The sequence below is a fragment of the Syngnathus floridae genome, chromosome 16, assembly GCF_059516105.1.
Source record: "Syngnathus floridae isolate MCC-2025c chromosome 16, RoL_Sflo_1.0, whole genome shotgun sequence".
In the NCBI taxonomy this organism is placed as follows: Eukaryota; Metazoa; Chordata; class Actinopteri; order Syngnathiformes; family Syngnathidae; genus Syngnathus; species Syngnathus floridae.
This window is the reverse complement of record NC_142428.1, coordinates 12659370-12679582: the sequence shown is the minus strand read 5'-3', so window position 1 is coordinate 12679582 and position 20213 is coordinate 12659370. Positions and strand designations below refer to the sequence as shown.

The following is a 20213-nucleotide window of genomic DNA, read 5'->3' as shown; positions in this document are numbered from 1 at the left end:
AACAACACCATGCCGCACTGAACAACACCATCCTGCACTGAACAACACCATGCCGCACTGAACAACACCATGCCGCACTGAACAACACCATGCCGCACTGAACAACATTATGCCGCACTGAACAACATTATGCCGCACTAAACAACATTATGTCGCACTGAACAACACCATGCCGCACTGAACAACACCATGCTGCACTGAACAACATTATGCTGCACTGAACAACACGATCCCGCATTGAACAACACCATCCCGCAGTGAACAACACCATGCCGCATTGAACAACACCATGCCGCACTGAACAACACCATGCTGCACTGAACAACATTATGCTGCACTGAACAACACGATCCTGCATTGAACAACACCATGCCGCACTGAACAACACCATCCTGCACTGAACAACACCATGCCGCACTGAACAACACCATGCCGCACTGAACAACATTATGCCGCACTGAAAAACACCATGCCGCACTGAACAACACCATCCCGCACTGAACAACACCATGCCGCATTGAACAACACCATGCCGCACTGAACAACACCATGCTGCACTGAACAACATTATGCTGCACTGAACAACACGATCCTGCATTGAACAACACCATGCCGCACTGAACAACACCATCCTGCACTGAACAACACCATCCTGCACTGAACAACACCACCCCGCACTGAACAACACGATCCCGCATTGAACAACACCATCCCGCACTGAACAACACCATGCCGCACTGAACAACACCATTCCGCACTGAACAACACCATGCCGCACTGAACAACACCATGCCGCACTGAACAACACCATGCCGCACTGAACAACACCATGCCGCACTGAACAACATTATGCCGCACTGAACAACACCATGCCGCACTGAACACCACCATGCCGCACTGAACAACACCATGCCGCATTGAACAACACCATGCCGCACTGAACAACACCATCCTGCACTGAACAACACCATCCCGCACTAAACAACACCATGCCGCACTGAACAACATTATGGCGCACTGGACAACATTATGCCGCACTGAACAACACCATGCCGCACTGAACAACACCATGCCGCACTGAACAACACCATGCCGCACTGAACAACACCATGCCGCACTGAACAACATTATGCCGCACTGAACAACACCATGCCGCACTGAACAACACCATGCCGCACTGAACAACACGATCCCGCATTGAACAACACCATCCTGCACTGAACAACACCATGCCGCACTGAACAACACCATGCCGCACTGAACAACACCATTCCGCACTGAACAACACCATGCCGCACTGAACAACACCATCCTGCACTGAACAACACCATCCCGCACTGAACAACACCATGCCGCATTGAACAACACCATGCCGCACTGAACAACACCATCCTGCACTGAACAACACCATGCCGCACTGAACAACACCATGCCGCACTGAACAACACCATGCCGCACTGAACAACATTATGCCGCACTGAACAACATTATGCCGCACTAAACAACATTATGTCGCACTGAACAACACCATGCCGCACTGAACAACACCATGCTGCACTGAACAACATTATGCCGCACTGAACAACACGATCCCGCATTGAACAACACCATCCCGCAGTGAACAACACCATGCCGCATTGAACAACACCATGCCGCACTGAACAACACCATGCTGCACTGAACAACATTATGCTGCACTGAACAACACGATCCTGCATTGAACAACACCATGCCGCACTGAACAACACCATCCTGCACTGAACAACACCTTTCCACACTGAACAACACCATGCCGCACTGAACAACATTATGCCGCACTGAACAACACCATGCCGCACTGAACAACACCATGCCGCACTGAACAACACCATGCCGCACTGAACAACACCATGCCGCAATGAACAACACCATCCCGCACTGAACAACACCATGCCGCATTGAACAACACCATGCCGCACTGAACAACACCATCCCGCACTGAACAACACCACCCCGCACTGAACAACACGATCCCGCATTGAACAACACCATCCCGGACTGAACAACACCATGCCGCACTGAACAACACCATTCCGCACTGAACAACACCATGCCGCACTGAACAACACCATGCCGCACTGAACAACACCATGCCGCACTGAACAACACCATGCCGCACTGAACAACATTATGCCGCACTGAACAACACCATGCCGCACTGAACAACAACATCCCGCACTGAACAACACCATGCCGCATTGAACAACACCGTGCCGCACTGAACAACACCATCCTGCACTGAACAACACCATCCCGCACTGAACAACACCATGCCGCACTGAACAACATTATGGCGCACTGAACAACATTATGCCGCACTGAACAACACCATGCCGCACTGAACAACACCATGCCGCACTGAACAACACCATGCCGCACTGAACAACATTATGCCGCACTGAACAACATTATGCCGCACTGAACAACACCATGCCGCACTGAACAACACCATGCCGCACTGAACAACACCATGCCGCACTGAACAACACGACGTCGCACTGAACAACACGACGCCGCACAGAACAACACGACGCCGCACAGAATAACACAATACCGCACAGAACAACACAATACCGCACAAACAGTTTTAGATAATATTACGTCGCAGTCATGTGACGCGGACATGACGTCAATAGGCGGAACTCACGGCAAAATTATAATCCGTGGGCGTGGCTTGCAACAGGAAGTAGGAAAGCGGCAGTTCTGGCAAACAAGACACAGCTGTTAGTAACACGATGACTAACAAGGCAAATATTTTTGTTTTCAGCTTGCAACTTGACCGTCTAGAGCGTACAAGGTAATTACAACTGTTTTTTTTTAGCCCTGAAAAGCGAGGGAGTGTGGCGTTTGGGAGGAATGTCGAACTCGGCGTCTGCTTCCAGCCACAGACGCCAAATTTCGACGATTATTTCGACTGGTCAACGGTTGTAAATTATTGCGTTGACTAAAAGCTTTATTTAACTCTACTCTTAACTTTGCCGTTTCAGATATGCGGGTATTACACCGCGGAAATGACGTCAATAGGCTGAACTCTCGCCAAAATTCAAATCTGTGGGCGCAATGGCCTTGAGCGAGACACCGGATACAAACACGACGATTATCAACAGAAATATCTTTATTTTCCGCTTGCAAGTGGACCGTCTAGAGCGTACACGGTAAGTACAACTCATTGTGTTTAAAAAGATTTACGTTTGTGTAGTTTGCGTTGCGTTGTATCTGTGAATGTTGGTTGAGGCTAAATGTTAATGTTTAATTTCATTCCTTTAGGTTCCACGGTGTTTGTTGGCTGTATGTTTTCCACTGCAAGAAGAGGCTCGTATCATTGACCAGCAGGAGCTACAATGGTGAGTACCCCTTTCGTCTTCCATTTATGTTAAACACTTCCTATTTCATGTCTAACAGTACTCGATTTAACAAATAACCATAAATAAATACAGTGTGGGCAGTCACGTTAACATATGTGATTATCCTGCCTAATATGTTTATCACAAATATGTCACTAATCACTAATATGTTTATTTGTTTATCACAACACCTTTGGACCTTCAGCAATCGATTATTTACCTTCATCTACATAGAGACAGAACGATGGTGTCTTAAACATCTCATTCATTTCACCAAATAACTTCACGCAGGTGGATAACGGCCGTCTCGGTCACGCTATGTTGCGTGATGCAGTTTTGAAGAACCAAATGCATTTATTCAATGAATAAGTCAAGCTAGTTCTATGTTTATGATGTTGTAAGTTACGGTACCGATTGAAGTTGAGTTCGAAGCCAGTGGAAAACAGCGCTGCGTTTGTGCTCTCCAGGTACAAATGTTGTGATCTCTGACTGACGACCGGGCGAGACTCGAGTAAGAGATGTCCAAACGAGCTCCGGCAGGGCGGGCCAAGGCGGAGCGAACGGACGCCCTTCAGGCCGCCAATGACGAGCTGAGAACCAAACTGATGGACGTCCAGTTAGAACTTCAGCAGGAGAAGAACAAGGTGAAAACCTCAACAGACAGACACTGCCTGCCTCCCTGCCTGCCTCCCTGCCTGCCTCCCTGCCTGCCTCCCTCCCTCCCAGTTTTCCCGATGTAGATTAGACATGCGTGTGCCATGACTGTGTCAGCCTACATCAACAAATGCACCGAGGACGTCAGCACCACTAAGAATATCATCACCCGGGGCAACCAACGACCCTGGATGACTGAGGAGGTACGTCAAACGCTACGAGCGCGGAACTCTGCCTTCAAGTCTGGCGACAAGGAGACACTGAGGACAGCGAGAGCCAACTTGAACCGTGCCATCAGGATAGCGAAGCGAGACCGCAGTCGAAAATTTCAGGATCGTTTCCACGACGTCAAAAACATCAGGAGTATGTGGCAAGGCATACGGGCGATTACAGACTACAACTCACCCTCCCCCCCCCCGGTGGGTGTAGTTGATGCTGACTTTCTAAATGGTCTAAATAACTTCTTTGGGAGGTTCGAGGCACTAAACGGCACTCCAGCAGTTAAAACTGTCCCCCATCAGGAAGAGGAGGTACTCTGCCTTGACTCCGCCGATGTGTTGAAGACCCTGAGGAGAGTCAACCCCTGTAAGGCCCCTGGCCCCGACAACATTCCTGGGCGTGTGTTCAGGGAATGTGCAAGTCATCTGGCTGGGGTCATCACAGACATTTTTAACACCTCGCTGGGCCAAGCCACAGTGCCGGCGTGCTTTAAGACTGCCTCCATCATTCCGGTGCCGAAGAAACCTCAAATCACCTCATTTAATGATTACCGGCCTGTTGCACTGACTCCGGTTATGATGAAGTGCTTCGAAAGGCTGCTTAAAGGTCACATCGTTTCCAGACTCCCCCTATTATTTGACCCGTTCCAGTTTGCCGACCGGCAAAACCGCTCCACTCAGGACGCCATCTCCTCCGTTCTTCACCTGAGCCTGGCTCACCTGGAGGAGAAGAACACCCATGTGCGGAGGCTGTTCCTGGACTTCAGCTCAGCGTTTAACACCATCATCCCACAGCATCTGGTAGGAAAATTGGAACACCTGGGCTTCAACACCCCCCTTCGCAACTGGCTGCTAGACTTCCTCACCAACAGACCTCAGTCAGTCCGGGTCGGACAGAACACCTCTGATGTCATCACCCTCAGCACAGGCTCCCTTCAGGGCTGCGTCCTGAGCCCCCTGCTGTGCACCCTGATGACACACGACTGCGTCCTCAGGTTCACCACCAATCACATCGTGAAGTCAGCAGACGACACAACGGTGGTGGGGCTCATCAGAGACAACAACGACCTGGACTACAGAGAGGAGGTGGAGCAGCTGGTGGGCTGGTGCAGAGAAAACAGCCTGATCCTGAATGAGGAGAAGATGAAGGAGATCATCGTCGACTTCAGGAAAAAACAGCCTCACCACGCTCCACTGATCATCAACAGCTCAGCTGTGGAGGTGGTCAGCACCACCAAATTCCTGGGGGTCCACATCACAGAAGACCTCACCTGGACTATGAACACTACGGCACTGGTCAAGAGGGCACAGAAGCGCTTGTACTTCCTGCGGAGGATGAGGAGAGCCCACCTGCCCCCACCCATCATGAGGACGTTCTACAGGAGCACCATAGAGAGCATTCTGACAAGCTGTCTCTCTGTGTGGTGTGGAGGCTGCACCGCCTCCGATTGGAAGAACGTGAGGAGAGTGGTGAGGACAGCAGAGAGGATCATAGGGGCTCCTCTTCCCTCCATTCAGGACATTTCATCTCAGCGCTGCATGTCCCGTGCCCGTAACATCATCAATGACCCATCACACCCCCACCATGGACTGTTCTCCCTGCTGCCCTCTGGGAAGAGGTTTGCAGCATCCGCTGCAGGTCCACCAGGTTCTGCAACAGCTTTTTCCCTGCTGTCATCAGACTGTTGAACACTAGAACTGTTGAGCTCTAAACTGAACTCTGCATCACACATTCACAGAACTGTACTTTATGACACTACGGACCTCTATCTTGCGCTATCTCGCACTACCAACTTTACTGAACTTGTATAAACCCTTTAAATAGAAGTTTAATACATGGTTTAGCATTCCTCTGCACACTCTTGAATACTGTTTTGCCTACTTGCACTATTGCATAATTATCACTGCTGCACTTTATACTTATTTTTAATATATATATATATATATATATATATAGTATATATGTATATATATATATTTTCATAGGATATGTTACTTCTATTCAACTGCAATATCACTACTTTGTTGTAAGACGTATGCAACGGAATTTCGTTTTGTATGCACCATGTGCAGACAAGATGACAATAAAGTTTGTCTAAGTCTAAGTCATGTCAGGTCAGCTGTCTGGAGAGAGAGAGAAGTCAGGACCTGCGGGCGGAGCACCACCGTGCCACCGCCGCCATGACGGAACTCAAAAGCAAACTCCATGAGGAGAAGCAGAAAGAGTTAGCCATTACCAGGGAGACATTACTGCGGCAGCATGAAATGGAGCTGATGAGAGTGATCAAAATCAAAGATGGAGAGATCCAGCGACTGAATGCCTTGGTCCTCAGCCTGAGGGACGGCTCCATGGACAAGGTGATCCGCTCTATCCGTGTCTGACTATCCGCACGCCACGTCGGGCTTCGATGCGGCCGCTACCGTATTGTGTAGCTTGTCCCCAGTAAGCGTCGCGGCGCTCCGTTGCGGTCTCAACGGCCCGGTGTGGCGCAATGTCTGCTCAGGTGAGGAGGGGGGGCGCTTTGCTGGCGGAGGTGGAGGAGACGCGGCGGTGTCGGGAGACCGAGCGGTGTCGCCTCCACCAGGAGCGCGGAAGAAGCCCTGGCAGCGGCCCAGCAGGCCTGGCAGTCCCGAGCGGCCGAGCTCCGATCGGCTCATCACCAGCATCGGGAGGAGCTGAGCCGAACCAAGAGAGACTGCGAGAGGGAGATCCGCCGACTGGTAGGACTGATCAGATGCGCGGTGCGTGGCTATGTTCCCAATTTCGTTGTATACCTGCAGTGCAATGACACCTAAGGCATTCTATTCTATTCTATTTCACAAGAAGAAAATGTCCGGTTGCTCGCTTCGCTTTTGTCACAGCAAAGGTGTTCTAGTCGATTCCAGAAAAAAATTGGCCGGTTGCTCTCTTTGTTTTTGTCACAATTCTGGCAAATGAGTTTGCCCGCCTGCCTGAGCGCTCCCCGTTTGTACATCCAGACGGATGAGATCAAGCTGAAAGACAGAGCGGTTAGTGTTTTGGATGAAGCCCTGGGGCCGGCCACGTCCACCGCCTTCAGCTGCAGACTCAGGCTGCCGAGCAGCAGATCGCTGCCCTGAGGGATTCCCAAAGGGCGGGCCTAAACTACCCTGGAAGTGGGGTCAACGCCGCTACTAGCAATCCTCTTCATTGCGTAAGCCACCTCATCACACACTTGCAGTACGCATGACTTAGTTCGTTGCTGGAGGAAGGTAGCACAAAAACAGTTTTGAACTTTGAACGAGTGCTTGTGTGTGTGTGTTGCGGGGCGTTTTCAGTCTCAGGAGGATCGGGACACGCGACGGTTTCATCTGAAAATCGCTGAGCTCAGCGCAGTCATCAGGAAACTGGAGGATCGAAACGCCCTGCTTTCTGAAGAGCGCAATGAACTGGTAATTTATTGACGGCACGCTTGAAGGTTTGCGCTACGTTTGATGCGCGCCATCCAGCGAGGCACCCATTGCGCTTGCTTATTAGTTGAGCGGCGCGGCGAGTCGGTTGCCTGGTAGATGTCTTTTATTGGGAGCCAAAGCCACGATTCCGTTCAAACCGATGCAAAAGGAATGGATACGTTCTGGCCCGCGTGTTGTGCGTCTTTCACATCCCGCACTTCATGCTTGCAGCTAAAGCGACTGAGAGAAACAGAAAGCCAGTTTCTGCCACTCCTGTACAAAAACAAACGCCTGAGCAGGAAGAATGAAGAACTCTCGCTGGTGCTGTGTCGCCTTGAAAACAAAGTGCGCTTTGTCACCCAGGAGAACGAGGAGATGGCAAGCTTGGTAAGTCGACGCGGACAACGGCGGCGTGCCAACAGAGTCCACTGCATTTGTGTTCCACAGAGAAGGCCTAGTTCGCTCAATGACCTGGACCGCGGTTGCGGCCAGCAGGACGGTGAAATGGAGTTCCTTCAAGTTGTGGAGCAGCGGCACATCATCGACGACTTGTCCAAGGTCTTCAGGCAGGCGACTCGGTGCACGTACGGCAGCGCCGCGCTCGCTCGCTGTCGCCAGGAAACCTTTTCCGTCCAAAGCTTGGCCGGCGGCCGCCATCCAAAAAATTGGCCCCTTAAATTCCGACCTTTCAAGCAGGAGCATTGTGCGCACGCGTTTGAACACGCTTTAGACTTGTTTTGCCGTTTTCAGCAGCTCAAAGCTCCCGTTTTGTCAGCGCCTTTGCCACTCGCTGTGCGCTGAAAACGACGGACTTGCCCGGCTGCTCAGCCCGTCAACCATGAGCCGCGAGCGCGACGTCATTGTCCGTAGGCAGCTAGTGGCAAAATGCACCCTGTTAGAGTTGCGCTCGCTCCAACTTATTTTGCAAGAACCACACGGGAGACAAGTAAGTTCTTTTGGACACCTGCAGGTGGAGAGTCCATCCGTTGTACGAATGAAGTCTGACTCTCGGCTCCTGCACGAGCATTTTAATTAAGAGAAACAGGGTGGGTGTAAGAGTGGATTGAATAGAGGAAGCCCTTGACCTCTAGTCAAAACATAGCAAGGGGTGTTTTACGACTTTGTGTAGGAAGGGATAAGCGATAGGGATAAATAAGGGATAAATAATATTATTTATTACAGGTCGCAGTCAAAGTCAAAGCAACACAATGATACGATAAAGATAATCTGGAAAACCCTGACACACCCTGTAGTTGTCACTTTTGGAAAAGACGAGCGTCCCTCCAATCATCGCCGGTGACGTGTTTTTCAGGCTCTGGAGACAGGAGCTCATGTCAGAAATGTCATTGTGAGTCGCGTTTGTTTCTGCGCCGGAGCCGTTCGTTCCCTTTGCATCCAAAGAATCTCAAAGGCGGATTATTTGTGTCGACAGGAGAGAGATTTGCTGCTACGATACCGACGTCGAGAATCTCTGAGGAGGAACAAAGCGTGAGGTCCTGCAAGGTGAGTCTGTTTGTTTGCGGCTGCTTGGTGTTGCGCAAGATGAAATGGCCTTTTTCTCGCTATCGTTCCTCTCGTCGATTCATCGTGAGGTGTCGCTTCAGTTTGTTCAGAGAGATGTTCGCTTCCGCGCCCGCAGGTCATCGAAACATTTTACGGCTACGACGAAGACGTGTTGGTGGACTCGGACGGATCGTCCTTGTCTTTTCACACCGACAGAACCCCCGACACGGAACCCGAAGAGGTAGCCCGCCATTTCTGCCAGCGTATTGGCACCAAACATTCCTCTTCAGCCTGGAATCGGACTCGTCTTTGCGTCGCGGGTGCTTTGTCGCCGGTCTGACTGATTCTGGTACTAGTGCTGTGTTGCATTGGTGTGTGCATGAAGAGGCGGAGCTTCGCTACCGCCAGCTGACGCAAGAATATCAAGCGCTGCAACGAGCCTACGCTCTGCTAGCCCAGACCAGCGAAAGGGGACTACGACGCCGAGAAGGAGATCAAGGTGGCGCCCCTTCCCGCAACCCCCGGCCGGGTCGCAGCCTCCCCGTTCTCACCCAGCCTCGGGTGTTCTCTGGTCTGAAAGGAGGAGGAGGAGCCTCCCTCCTCCTCCTTTCAGACCAGAGAAAAGCTGATGGTAGAAATGGGTCACTATCAAAGCAGAGTAGCAGATCTGGAGTCAGCGCTGAAGCAACAAGGACAGGTAAGCTCATCAATGAGCACACCTTTTTCTCAGACAAAATAGCTACATTCTTCAGTCACTCATCCGTCTGGCATTACTGGACCAACCCCCCCCCCCCCCCCCCGAACGTGGCTGGGAAAATGCGGAGAAAAGCAAATGTCATTTTCCAGTCAACCAAAGAATTTGTGGATGAAAATGACACAACATTCCAAAGCTGTCCACGCGTTTGTCTCTTCTAGAATGTCAAGTGGGTGGAGGAGAAGCAGCTGCTGCCTCAGAGCAATCAGCAGTTGGCCGAAAAGGTGACGGAAAGAAAGGCGCTGGGCGGAGTCGCTTGGCGTCACACCTGTCGGGAAGCCCCGCAGATGAGGTCTGACTGTCTTTTCAGGTCAGGCGGATGGAGGCGGAAGAAGCGCGTCTGAAAGAGCACATCCAGGATATCCGAGACCAAAACGAACTGCTTGAGTTCCGCATCCTGGAGATGGAGGTGGGAAGACTCGCACAAGCGTGTTGAGGCCAGAGATGTGACGGACGGACGGACGGACGGACGGATGCATGCCTCTGCCTTTCAGGAGAGGGAGTGGCGCTCCCCCGTCTTGAAGTTTCTGCAAGTCCGTTTCCCAGACGGCCTCAGCCCTTTGCAGATCTACTGCGAGGCCGAGGGCGTGAGCGTACGTAAGGCGTCCCTCGCAACCCTAACCTTAACCCGAGGTCCCAGAACACCTTACATTGCTCCTTGCGCCTTTCCCCCGGACATCGTCATCAGTGATCTGATGAAGAAGCTGGACATCCTGGGCTATAACGCCGTAAGTGTATGTCGAACTCCTTATGTTCGCACTCCACGAGACTCGGCGGCTCAAATGTGACTTTTGGAAGGCTTTGCGCTGAAAGAAGCTTGTTGACGCTGTGCCTTTGGGCTCTTGCAGAATCTCACCAACGAGGAGCAGGTGGTCGTGATTCACGCCAGGACCCTTCTCACCCTAGCCGAGAAGGTAACGCGCACGTCCACGCACGCTCTCGCATTCTGCTTATGTGACAGCAGCCTTTCCTCAGTGGTTAGAATACATCAAAGTGACCAAGTCAGCACTTCAACAGAAGATGTTGGACATTGAAAGTGAGAAGGTAGACAGACACGCGACATCAGCCAAGGGGAACTCCGGCAATGTGCCCCAACAATTCTGACCTTGAGCTGTGCTAGGATATGTTCTGCAAGCAGAAGGGCTACCTGCATGAAGAGTTGGACTTCAGGAAGTGTTCCATGGACCAGGCTCATAAGGTAAGCCGCCCTCAAATCTCCCGCCGGACCACTGATGGACGAGGATTGCGGCCCAGAGGATCCTGGAGCTGGAGGCCATGTTGTACGAGGCGCTACCGCAGCGGGACTGCCCCGCCACGGACGGTGAAAAAGCCAGCCACGCTGGCGTGAATGACGTGCTGACGGCGGATCAGAGAGAAGAGCTTAGGAGCGCCGTGGACCAATGGAAGCGAGCCCTGATGTGCGAGTTGAGGGAGCGCGACGCTTGCATCCTCCAAGAGAGAATGGATCTGCTGCACAGCGCGCAACAGGTAAGGGCCCAAAGCCAGCCCGGCACTTACTTGCACGCTTACTGGCTTTTGAATGCCACTTTCCATTTGTCCGTCCTAGAGGAACAAAGAGCTGAAAGAATTCATCGAAGCTCAGAAGAGACAAATCAAACAATTGGAGGAGAAGTTTCTGTTTCTCTTTCTATTCTTCTCCTTGGCCTTCATTCTGTGGCCCTAACACCAGCTGGTGAGTGAGCTCCAGCGGCACCGCACTCGACACCTCCGATACACTGCCAGCCGGTCTCAGACGTTGGCAGACGCTCCGATGCCAACGTATACCCCCCGCCACGGTGACAGAGGCACCGCGTCACACCGGCGCTCATCCAATCAGAAGGCAGGAAAAGCAAATTCACATGCAGGGCACTTTTGAACCAGAAGAGAGCGCCACAAAAAACGGTTGTTGCCCCAAACGCGCACTAAAAAGGGTCAGAATAACAAGAGTCCCACTGGCCAGCCGGGGCCACCCGTCCAGCTGTTTCTTCAGGGGGGAAAACAATTGGAGTCACCGGTGAGTACATTTTGCATTTAGCTCTGCTTTTCTGCTTCTGTCTTCAAGTGTGTGGCATCCTGCGATCAAAGAGTCAGCCAACCCCAAAGCGGTTGACCTCAACGTCCCACCACCATGCCTACCAGAGCAGGTGACGTGATGCTTTGGACATCCTTCCGTCTCAGATGCCCAAAAGTACTCTTTGCCACATCTGCGGCAATACGGTGTCTTTTCAAAGGTGCAAATAAATCCAGCGTGGGCGGAACACGCACGTCTTCGGTTTTTCCCGCTTTGTTTGTGTGACAGCTGTTGTGAAAATTTTATACAAATAAAGTTGTATAGTACAGGTTTGGCCAAGCCGCAACTCCCGAACCGCATGCGGCTCTTTTATGTTCATATCAACATTTGTGTGTGTGTGTGTGGGGGGGGGGGGGGGGGTTGTGCGTGTTGGCTTCACTTGAGTTCAATTTGGTATTTTGGTCAAAAGCGCATGTGGTGAAATTCCACAAAGTAGGATGGGCAAACACATTTCTTTAAACTATGAGTGTCAATTGGGCTCTCGAAATGGCAGGGAAAAGATGCACAGCAAAACGAAAATACGTAGATGAACACAGGACGTTTTAATCAGAGTGGGAAAGTTTCTATTTTTTGTTGAACGTGATGGCAAACCATTCTGCCTGATATGTCAGACCTCAGCGCATTTCAAAGATTCAAATCTTCAGCGCCATGCACTTCAGCTCACTCCATGCTAACATTGATCAGGCGTCGAACCCGCATCATCATGCTTAAGAGGTGGCCATGCTAACCAGTGCGCCATTATGTCAACGCATAATAACTAAGTCTACTGGTCAAAACAGCGGTTACTATATGACGTCGCTACGTCGTGGTCACGTGACGCAGACAAGACGTCAATGGACGTGGGCAGAGTTAACTTGTTTAAAAGGGAGTAGGCAGAAGAAATATTTAATTTATTTAAATCTATTTTGAGTGCACACCATTATGCCAATGCATAACAACTGTAAATCTACTAAACAAAACAGCGGTTGCTATATGACATCTGCCACGTCGTGGTCACGTGACATACGTGACGTCGATGGGCGTAACTTTCGCCGGAATTCAAATCCGCGGGGAGAGTTAACTTGTTTAAAAGAGAGTGGGCAGAAGAATTATTTAATTTATTTAAATCTATTTGGTGTGTGCGCCATTATGTCAATGCATAACAACTGTAAGTCTACTAAACAAAACAGCGGTTGCTATTTGACGTCTGCCACGTCGTGGTCACGTGACGCGGACGTGACGTCGACGCCTACTTTACATCCCACCGATCACAGGACTCCTCGGCTGCATAACCGTGCCCCCTTCCCAACCAATCGGATTTGCTATACGCGAAAACGACGCCAATGGAAAGAGCTTCCGCCCAAATTTAAATCCGTGGGCGTGGCTCGCAGCAGGAAGTAGGAAAATGGCGGCGATGTTGACAAAGACACAGCGGATGGTAACATACGACTAACAAGAGAAATATTTTTATTTTCTGCTTGCAACTGGACCGTCCAGAGCGTACACGGTAAGTACAACTCATCGTTTTTAAAAAGAAGTACTTTTGTTGCCCTGAAAAGCGAGTGAGCGTGGCGTTTGTGGGGGACGTCGAATTTCGACGATTCTTTCTGGTCAACGGTTGTAAATGATTGTGTTGATTAAAAAAGAAAACTTGATGTAACTCTACTTTTAACTGCCGTTTCAGATAGATTTGGAATTGCATCACATCCAATTTTGCCTAGAGCGTACACGGTAAGTAACACTCGTTGTGTTTAAGGAGATTTACGTTTGTAATAGCAGAAGTGTAGCCGCGTTGCGTTGTACGTGTGAATGTTGGTCCGGGCGAAATGTTAATGTTTAATTTCATTCCTTTAGGTTCCACGGTGTTTGTTGGCTGCAAGTTTTCCACTGCAAGAAGAGGCTCATATCATTGACCAGGAGCGAGCTACAATGGTGAGTAGCCATAACATTTATGTTAAACACTTCCTATTTCATGTGTAACAGTACTTGATTTAACAAATAACCATAAATAAATACAGTGTGGGCACTGAAGTTAACATATGTGATTATACTGCCTAATCTGTCACCGAGTAGATTGTTGCAAAGTAATATAAGATCCAAAGTTGTAATTCAGAATAGTTTTCAAAAGAAGGCCATTAGAATTATATACAAGTCTGATTACCCCGAACAAGCTATTAATTAAATCACAAATTCTTCAATTCAAAGATTTGGTAGATTATCAGACAAATAATGTCTAACAGTAATTGATTTAACACATCACGATAAGTAGATTGAGTGTGGGCACTCTCAAGTTAACATATGTGATTATACTGCCTAATCTGTTACAGAGTATGTTGTTGCCAAGTAATGTAGAATAGATCCAAAGTAGTAATCCAGAATAGTTTTGAAGAGGCCATTAGAATGATAAACAAATCTGATTACCTTGAACATAATAACAAGCTAAGTGTTTAATATGTCCTATGAAGTCAAAATTGGGCACCATCATGTGGTGAAATTTGGAATTGCATCACATCCAATTTTGCCTGGGAACAAACAGATTACATAAATCTTAGTTTTGAATAAGCCACTCCTTCTCAAACAAGTAAACTCTGCCCATTTTGCGCAGTAGATGTTCTGTTAATATCTAGTATTTATACAAAGTCATAATTTAAATTGCTTTCAACCTTCATTCATCGGTTCAACCAACATTACTCGCTCTTATTACCAACTTGTATTGATTTAACTAAGCGTTTAATACTTCCTATCAGGTCTCAAATCGAGATTTGGCAAAATACAATTTCAGCAAATCCAATTTTGCCAGGGAACAAAAATAGATTAAATAAACTAAATAAGTCCTCTTCCCATTAAATAAATCAGAAAAGTCTGTCTTGTAACCAGTCCTCTTCAAACAAGTAAAGTCTGCCCATTTTGTGCCGTAGATTTTGTGTCTATGCCTAGTATTTAAACAAAATCATAATTTAAACGACTTCTTTCCTTCATTCACTTTGGAAATTTGGAATTGCAGCAAATCGAATTTTGGCAGGGAACAAAAATAGATCAATTAAACTAAATAAGTCTTCTTCCCATTAAATAAATTAAAAAAGTCTGTCTTGTAACCAGTCCTTTTCAAACAAGTAAAGTCTGCCCATTTTGTGCCGTCGATTTTGTGTTAATGCCTAGTATTTATACAAAATCATAATTTAAAGGACTTCATTCCTTCATTCACTTTGGAAATTTGGAATTGCAGCACATCAAATTTTGCCTGGGAAGAAAAGTAGATTAAATAAATTTAATAAGTCTTACTACTTCCCATTAAATAAATTAAATACGTCTTACTTGTTCCCACTCCTTTTCAAAACAGTAGTTTAAAACGAGGGCCCTTCACTCAATCTTTAACCTCAACCCCGCACGTTGTGTTGTATCTGTGAATGTTGGTTGTGGCCAAATGATAGTTTTCTTTCATTCGTTTAGGTTCCAAGAAAACTTGATGTAACTCTACTTTTAACTGCCGTTTCAGATAAGCGGGTATTACGTCGCAGTCAAATGCCGCGGATATGACGTAATTGCCCGAACCTCCGCCAAAATTCAAATCTGTTGGCGCGATGGCCGTGAGCCACTGAGCAGCGACGATTATCAACAGAAATATCTTTATTTTCTGCTTGCAACTGGACCGTCTAGAGCGTACACGGTAAGTAACACTCATTGTGTTTAAGGAGATTTACGTTTGTAATAGCAGAAGTGTAGCCGCGTTGCGTTGTACGTGTGAAAATTGGTCGAGGCGAAATGTTAATGTTTAATTTCATTCCTTTAGGTTCCACGGTGTTTGTTGGCTGCAAGTTTTCCACTGCAAGAAGAGGCTCGTATCATTGACCAGGAGCGAGCTACAATGGTGAGTAGCCATAACATTTATGTTAAACACTTCCTATTTCATGTCTAACAGTACTTGATTTAACAAATAACCATAAATAAATACAGTGTGGGCACTGAAGTTAACATATGTGATTATACTGCCTAATCTGTCACGGAGTAGATTGTTGCAAAGTAATATAAGATCCAAAGTTGTAATTCAGAATAGTTTTCAAAAGAAGGCCATTAGAATTATATACAAGTCTGATTACCCTGAACAAGCTATTAATTAAATCACAAATTCTTCAATTCAAAGATTTGGTAGATTATCAGACAAATAATGTCTAACAGTAATTGATTTAACACATCACGATAAGTAGATTGAGTGTGGGCACTCTCAAGTTAACATATGTGATTATACTGCCTAATCTGTTACAGAGTATGTTGTTGCCAAGTAATGTAGAATAGATCCAAAGTAGTAATCCAGAATAGTTTTGAAGAGGCCATTAGAATGATAAACAAATCTGATTACCTTGAACATAATAACAAGCTAAGTGTTTAATATGTCCTATGAAGTCAAAATTGGGCACCATCATGTGGTGAAATTTGGAATTGCATCACATCCAATTTTGCCTGGGAACAAACAGATTACATAAATCTTAGTTTTGAATAAGCCACTCCTTCTCAAACAAGTAAACTCTGCCCATTTTGCGCAGTAGATGTTCTGTTAATATCTAGTATTTATACAAAGTCATAATTTAAATTGCTTTCAACCTTCATTCATCGGTTCAACCAACATTACTCGCTCTTATTACCAACTTGTATTGATTTAACTAAGCGTTTAATACTTCCTATCAGGTCTCAAATCGAGATTTGGCAAAATACAATTTCAGCAAATCCAATTTTGCCAGGGAACAAAAATAGATTAAATAAACTAAATAAGTCCTCTTCCCATTAAATAAATCAGAAAAGTCTGTCTTGTAACCAGTCCTCTTCAAACAAGTAAAGTCTGCCCATTTTGTGCCGTAGATTTTGTGTCTATGCCTAGTATTTAAACAAAATCATAATTTAAACGACTTCTTTCCTTCATTCACTTTGGAAATTTGGAATTGCAGCAAATCGAATTTTGGCAGGGAACAAAAATAGATCAATTAAACTAAATAAGTCTTCTTCCCATTAAATAAATTAAAAAAGTCTGTCTTGTAACCAGTCCTTTTCAAACAAGTAAAGTCTGCCCATTTTGTGCCGTCGATTTTGTGTTAATGCCTAGTATTTATACAAAATCATAATTTAAAGGACTTCATTCCTTCATTCACTTTGGAAATTTGGAATTGCAGCACATCAAATTTTGCCTGGGAAGAAAAGTAGATTAAATAAATTTAATAAGTCTTACTACTTCCCATTAAATAAATTAAATACGTCTTACTTGTTCCCACTCCTTTTCAAAACAGTAGTTTAAAACGAGGGCCCTTCACTCAATCTTTAACCCCAACCCCGCACGTTGTGTTGTATCTGTGAATGTTGGTTGTGGCCAAATGATAGTTTTCTTTCATTCGTTTAGGTTCCAAGAAAACTTGATGTAACTCTACTTTTAACTGCCGTTTCAGATAAGCGGGTATTACGTCGCAGTCATGTGCCGTGGATATGACGTAATTGCCCGAACCTCCGCCAAAATTCAAATCTGTTGGCGCGATGGCCATGAGCCACTGAGCAGCGACGATTATCAACAGAAATATCTTTATTTTCTGCTTGCAACTGGACCGTCTAGAGCGTACACGGTAAGTAACACTCATTGTGTTTAAGGAGATTTACGTTTGTAATAGCAGAAGTGTAGCCGCGTTGCGTTGTACGTGTGAAAATTGGTCGAGGCGAAATGTTAATGTTTAATTTCATTCCTTTAGGTTCCACGGTGTTTGTTGGCTGCAAGTTTTCCACTGCAAGAAGAGGCTCGTATCATTGACCAGGAGCGAGCTACAATGGTGAGTAGCCATAACATTTATGTTAAACACTTCCTATTTCATGTCTAACAGTACTTGATTTAACAAATAACCATAAATAAATACAGTGTGGGCACTGAAGTTAACATATGTGATTATACTGCCTAATCTGTCACGGAGTAGATTGTTGCAAAGTAATATAAGATCCAAAGTTGTAATTCAGAATAGTTTTCAAAAGAAGGCCATTAGAATTATATACAAGTCTGATTACCCTTAACATAACAACAAGCTATTAATTAAATCACAAATTCTTCAATTCAAAGATTTGGTAGATTATCAGACAAATAATGTCTAACAGTAATTGATTTAACACATCACGATAAGTAGATTGAGTGTGGGCACTCTCAAGTTAACAGATATGATTATACTGCCTAATCTGTTACAGAGTATGTTGTTGCCAAGTAATGTAGAATAGATCCAAAGTAGTAATCCAGAATAGTTTTGAAGAGGCCATTAGAATAATAAACAAATCTGATTACCTTGAACATAATAACAAGCTAAGTGTTTAATATGTCCTATGAAGTCAAAATTGGGCACCATCATGTGGTGAAATTTGGAATTGCATCACATCCAATTTTGCCTGGGAACAAACAGATTAAATAAATCTTAGTTTTGAATAAGCCACTCCTTCTCAAACAAGTAAACTCTGCCCATTTCGCGCAGTAGATGTTCTGTTAATATCTAGTATTTATACAAAGTCATAATTTAAATTGCTTTCAACCTTCATTCATCGGTTCAACCAACATTACTCGCTCTTATTACCAACTTGTATTGATTTAACTAAGCGTTTAATACTTCCTATCAGGTCTCAAGGCAAGATTTGGCAAAATACAATTTCAGCAAATCCAATTTTGCCAGGGAACAAAAATAGATTAAATAAACTAAATAAGTCCTCGTCTTACTTGTTCCCACTCCTTTACAAAAAAGTAGTTTAAAACGAGGTCCCTTCACTCAACCTTTAACCCTATTTATTCACCTTCTAGGCTAAGTGTTAAAGGCTAAGTGTTAAAGGCTAAGTGTTAAAGGCTAAGTGTTAGAGGCTAAGTGCCAGAGGCTAGGCGCCAGAGGCGAGTTTTTGTGGGCTGAAGTTTTAGTGGGGTTAGTGTGAATACAATCCAAAAGAATACAACAGAATACAATACAATAGAATATAATACATAGATTAAATTCAATAGCTCTTACTACTTCCCATTAAATAAATTAAATACGTCTTACTTGTTCCCAATCCTTTTCAAAAAAGTAGTTTAAAACGAGGGCCCTTCACTCAACCTTTAACCTCAACCCCGCACGTCACATTGTGTTGTATCTGTGAATGTTGGTTGTGGCCAAATGATAGTTTTCTTTCATTCGTTTAGGTTCCACGGTGTTTGTTGGCTATGTTTTCCACTGTCAGAAGGATGAAAATACAAAGTACAACGCTTGGACGTGGGCGAAGACGTCACCGGTGAGTCCTTCCTTCCTATTTATTTACCTTCTAGATGCTAGAGGCTAAGTGTTAGAGGCTAAGTGTTAGAGGCTAAGTGTTAAACACAATACGAACAACACAACGATACTGCACTGAACAACACGATACCGCACTGAGAAACACGATACCGCACTGAACAACACGATACCGCACTGAACAACACCATGCCGCACTGAACACCATGCCACACTGAACAACACCATCCCGCACTGAACAACACCATGCCGCACTAAACAACACCATGCCGCACTGAACAACACCATGCCTCACTGAACGACACCATGCCGCACTGAAAGACACCATGCCGCACTGAACGACACCATGCCGCACTGAAAGACACCATCCCGCACTGAACACCATGCCGCACTGAACAACACCATCCTGCACTGAACAACACCATCCCGCACTGAACAACACCATGCCGCACTGAACAACATTATGCCGCACTGAACATTATGCCGCACTGAACAACACCATGCCGCACTGAACAACACCATGCCGCACTGAACAACATTATGCCACACTAAACAACACCATGCCGCACTGAACAACACCATGCCGCACTGAACAACACCATGCCGCACTGAACAACATTATGCCGCACTGAACAACACCATGCCGCACTGAACAACACCATCCTGCACTGAACAACACCATTCCGCATTGAACACCATGCCGCACTGAACAACACCATCCCGCACTGAACAACACCATCCCGCACTGAACAACACCATGCCGCACTGAACAACATTATGCCGCACTGAACAACATTATGCCGCACTGAACAACACCATGCCGCACTGAACAACACCATGCCGCACTGAACAACACCATGCCGCACTGAACAACATTATAACGCACTGAACAACACCATCCCGCACTGAACAACACCATGCCGCACTAAACAACATTATGCCGCACTGAACAACATTATGCCGAAATGAACAACACCA

The 20213-nt window shown here is 46.6% G+C and overlaps 2 protein-coding genes and 1 long non-coding RNA gene across 38 annotated transcripts in view; all 3 read left to right on the top strand.

Moving 5' to 3' along the window:
• LOC148385753 (uncharacterized) overlaps positions 1-20213 on the top strand; it is a 226599-nt gene that overhangs the window by 93062 nt on the left and 113324 nt on the right. For 31 of the 35 annotated variants that reach the window (XR_015853117.1, XR_015853121.1, XR_015853119.1 and 28 more), the window contains 4 exons: positions 13828-13905; positions 15470-15640; positions 15764-15841; positions 17406-17576. Coding sequence is in view for 7 of the 35 variants with exons in the window: in XM_088356378.1 (XP_088212504.1) it covers positions 13828-13905; positions 15470-15640; positions 15764-15841; positions 17406-17576 (498 nt within the window). In the remaining 28 variants the exon portion in view is untranslated. Of the gene's footprint in view, positions 1-13827; positions 13906-15469; positions 15641-15763; positions 15842-17405; positions 17577-17699; positions 17778-20213 lie in introns of all 35 variants that reach the window. The other 4 variants (XR_015853112.1, XR_015853110.1, XR_015853130.1 and 1 more) reach the window with 4 other exon arrangements.
• Positions 7240-9463, top strand: LOC148385767 (uncharacterized). The gene is made up of 4 exons (XR_015863522.1): positions 7240-7428; positions 7553-7666; positions 7898-9169; positions 9306-9463. It is a non-coding gene; the product is annotated as an uncharacterized LOC148385767 (long non-coding RNA).
• On the top strand, positions 10772-12288 carry LOC148385766 (janus kinase and microtubule-interacting protein 3-like). 2 transcript variants are annotated; one of them, XM_088401238.1, is made up of 4 exons: positions 10772-10837; positions 10899-11411; positions 11491-11616; positions 11986-12288. In XM_088401238.1, the coding sequence occupies exons 2-3, from the start codon at positions 11199-11201 to the stop codon at positions 11605-11607; spliced, it is 330 nt and encodes a 109-aa protein (XP_088257364.1). In that variant the 5' UTR covers positions 10772-10837; positions 10899-11198; the 3' UTR covers positions 11608-11616; positions 11986-12288. The 2 variants fall into 2 exon arrangements, with proteins under 2 accessions (XP_088257364.1, XP_088257363.1); XM_088401237.1 differs by having other exon boundaries at positions 11491-12288.

What these genes read in the sequence shown, in the direction of transcription:
- LOC148385766 (XM_088401238.1), top strand. Translation starts at nt 11,199, where the DNA reads ATGTTGTACGAGGCGCTACCGCAGCGGGACTGCCCCGCCACGGACGGT. An exon ending in TGCTGCACAGCGCGCAACAG is followed by an intron (nt 11,412 to 11,490) that starts GTAAGGGCCCAA and finishes TGTCCGTCCTAG; the next exon opens with AGGAACAAAGAGCTGAAAGA.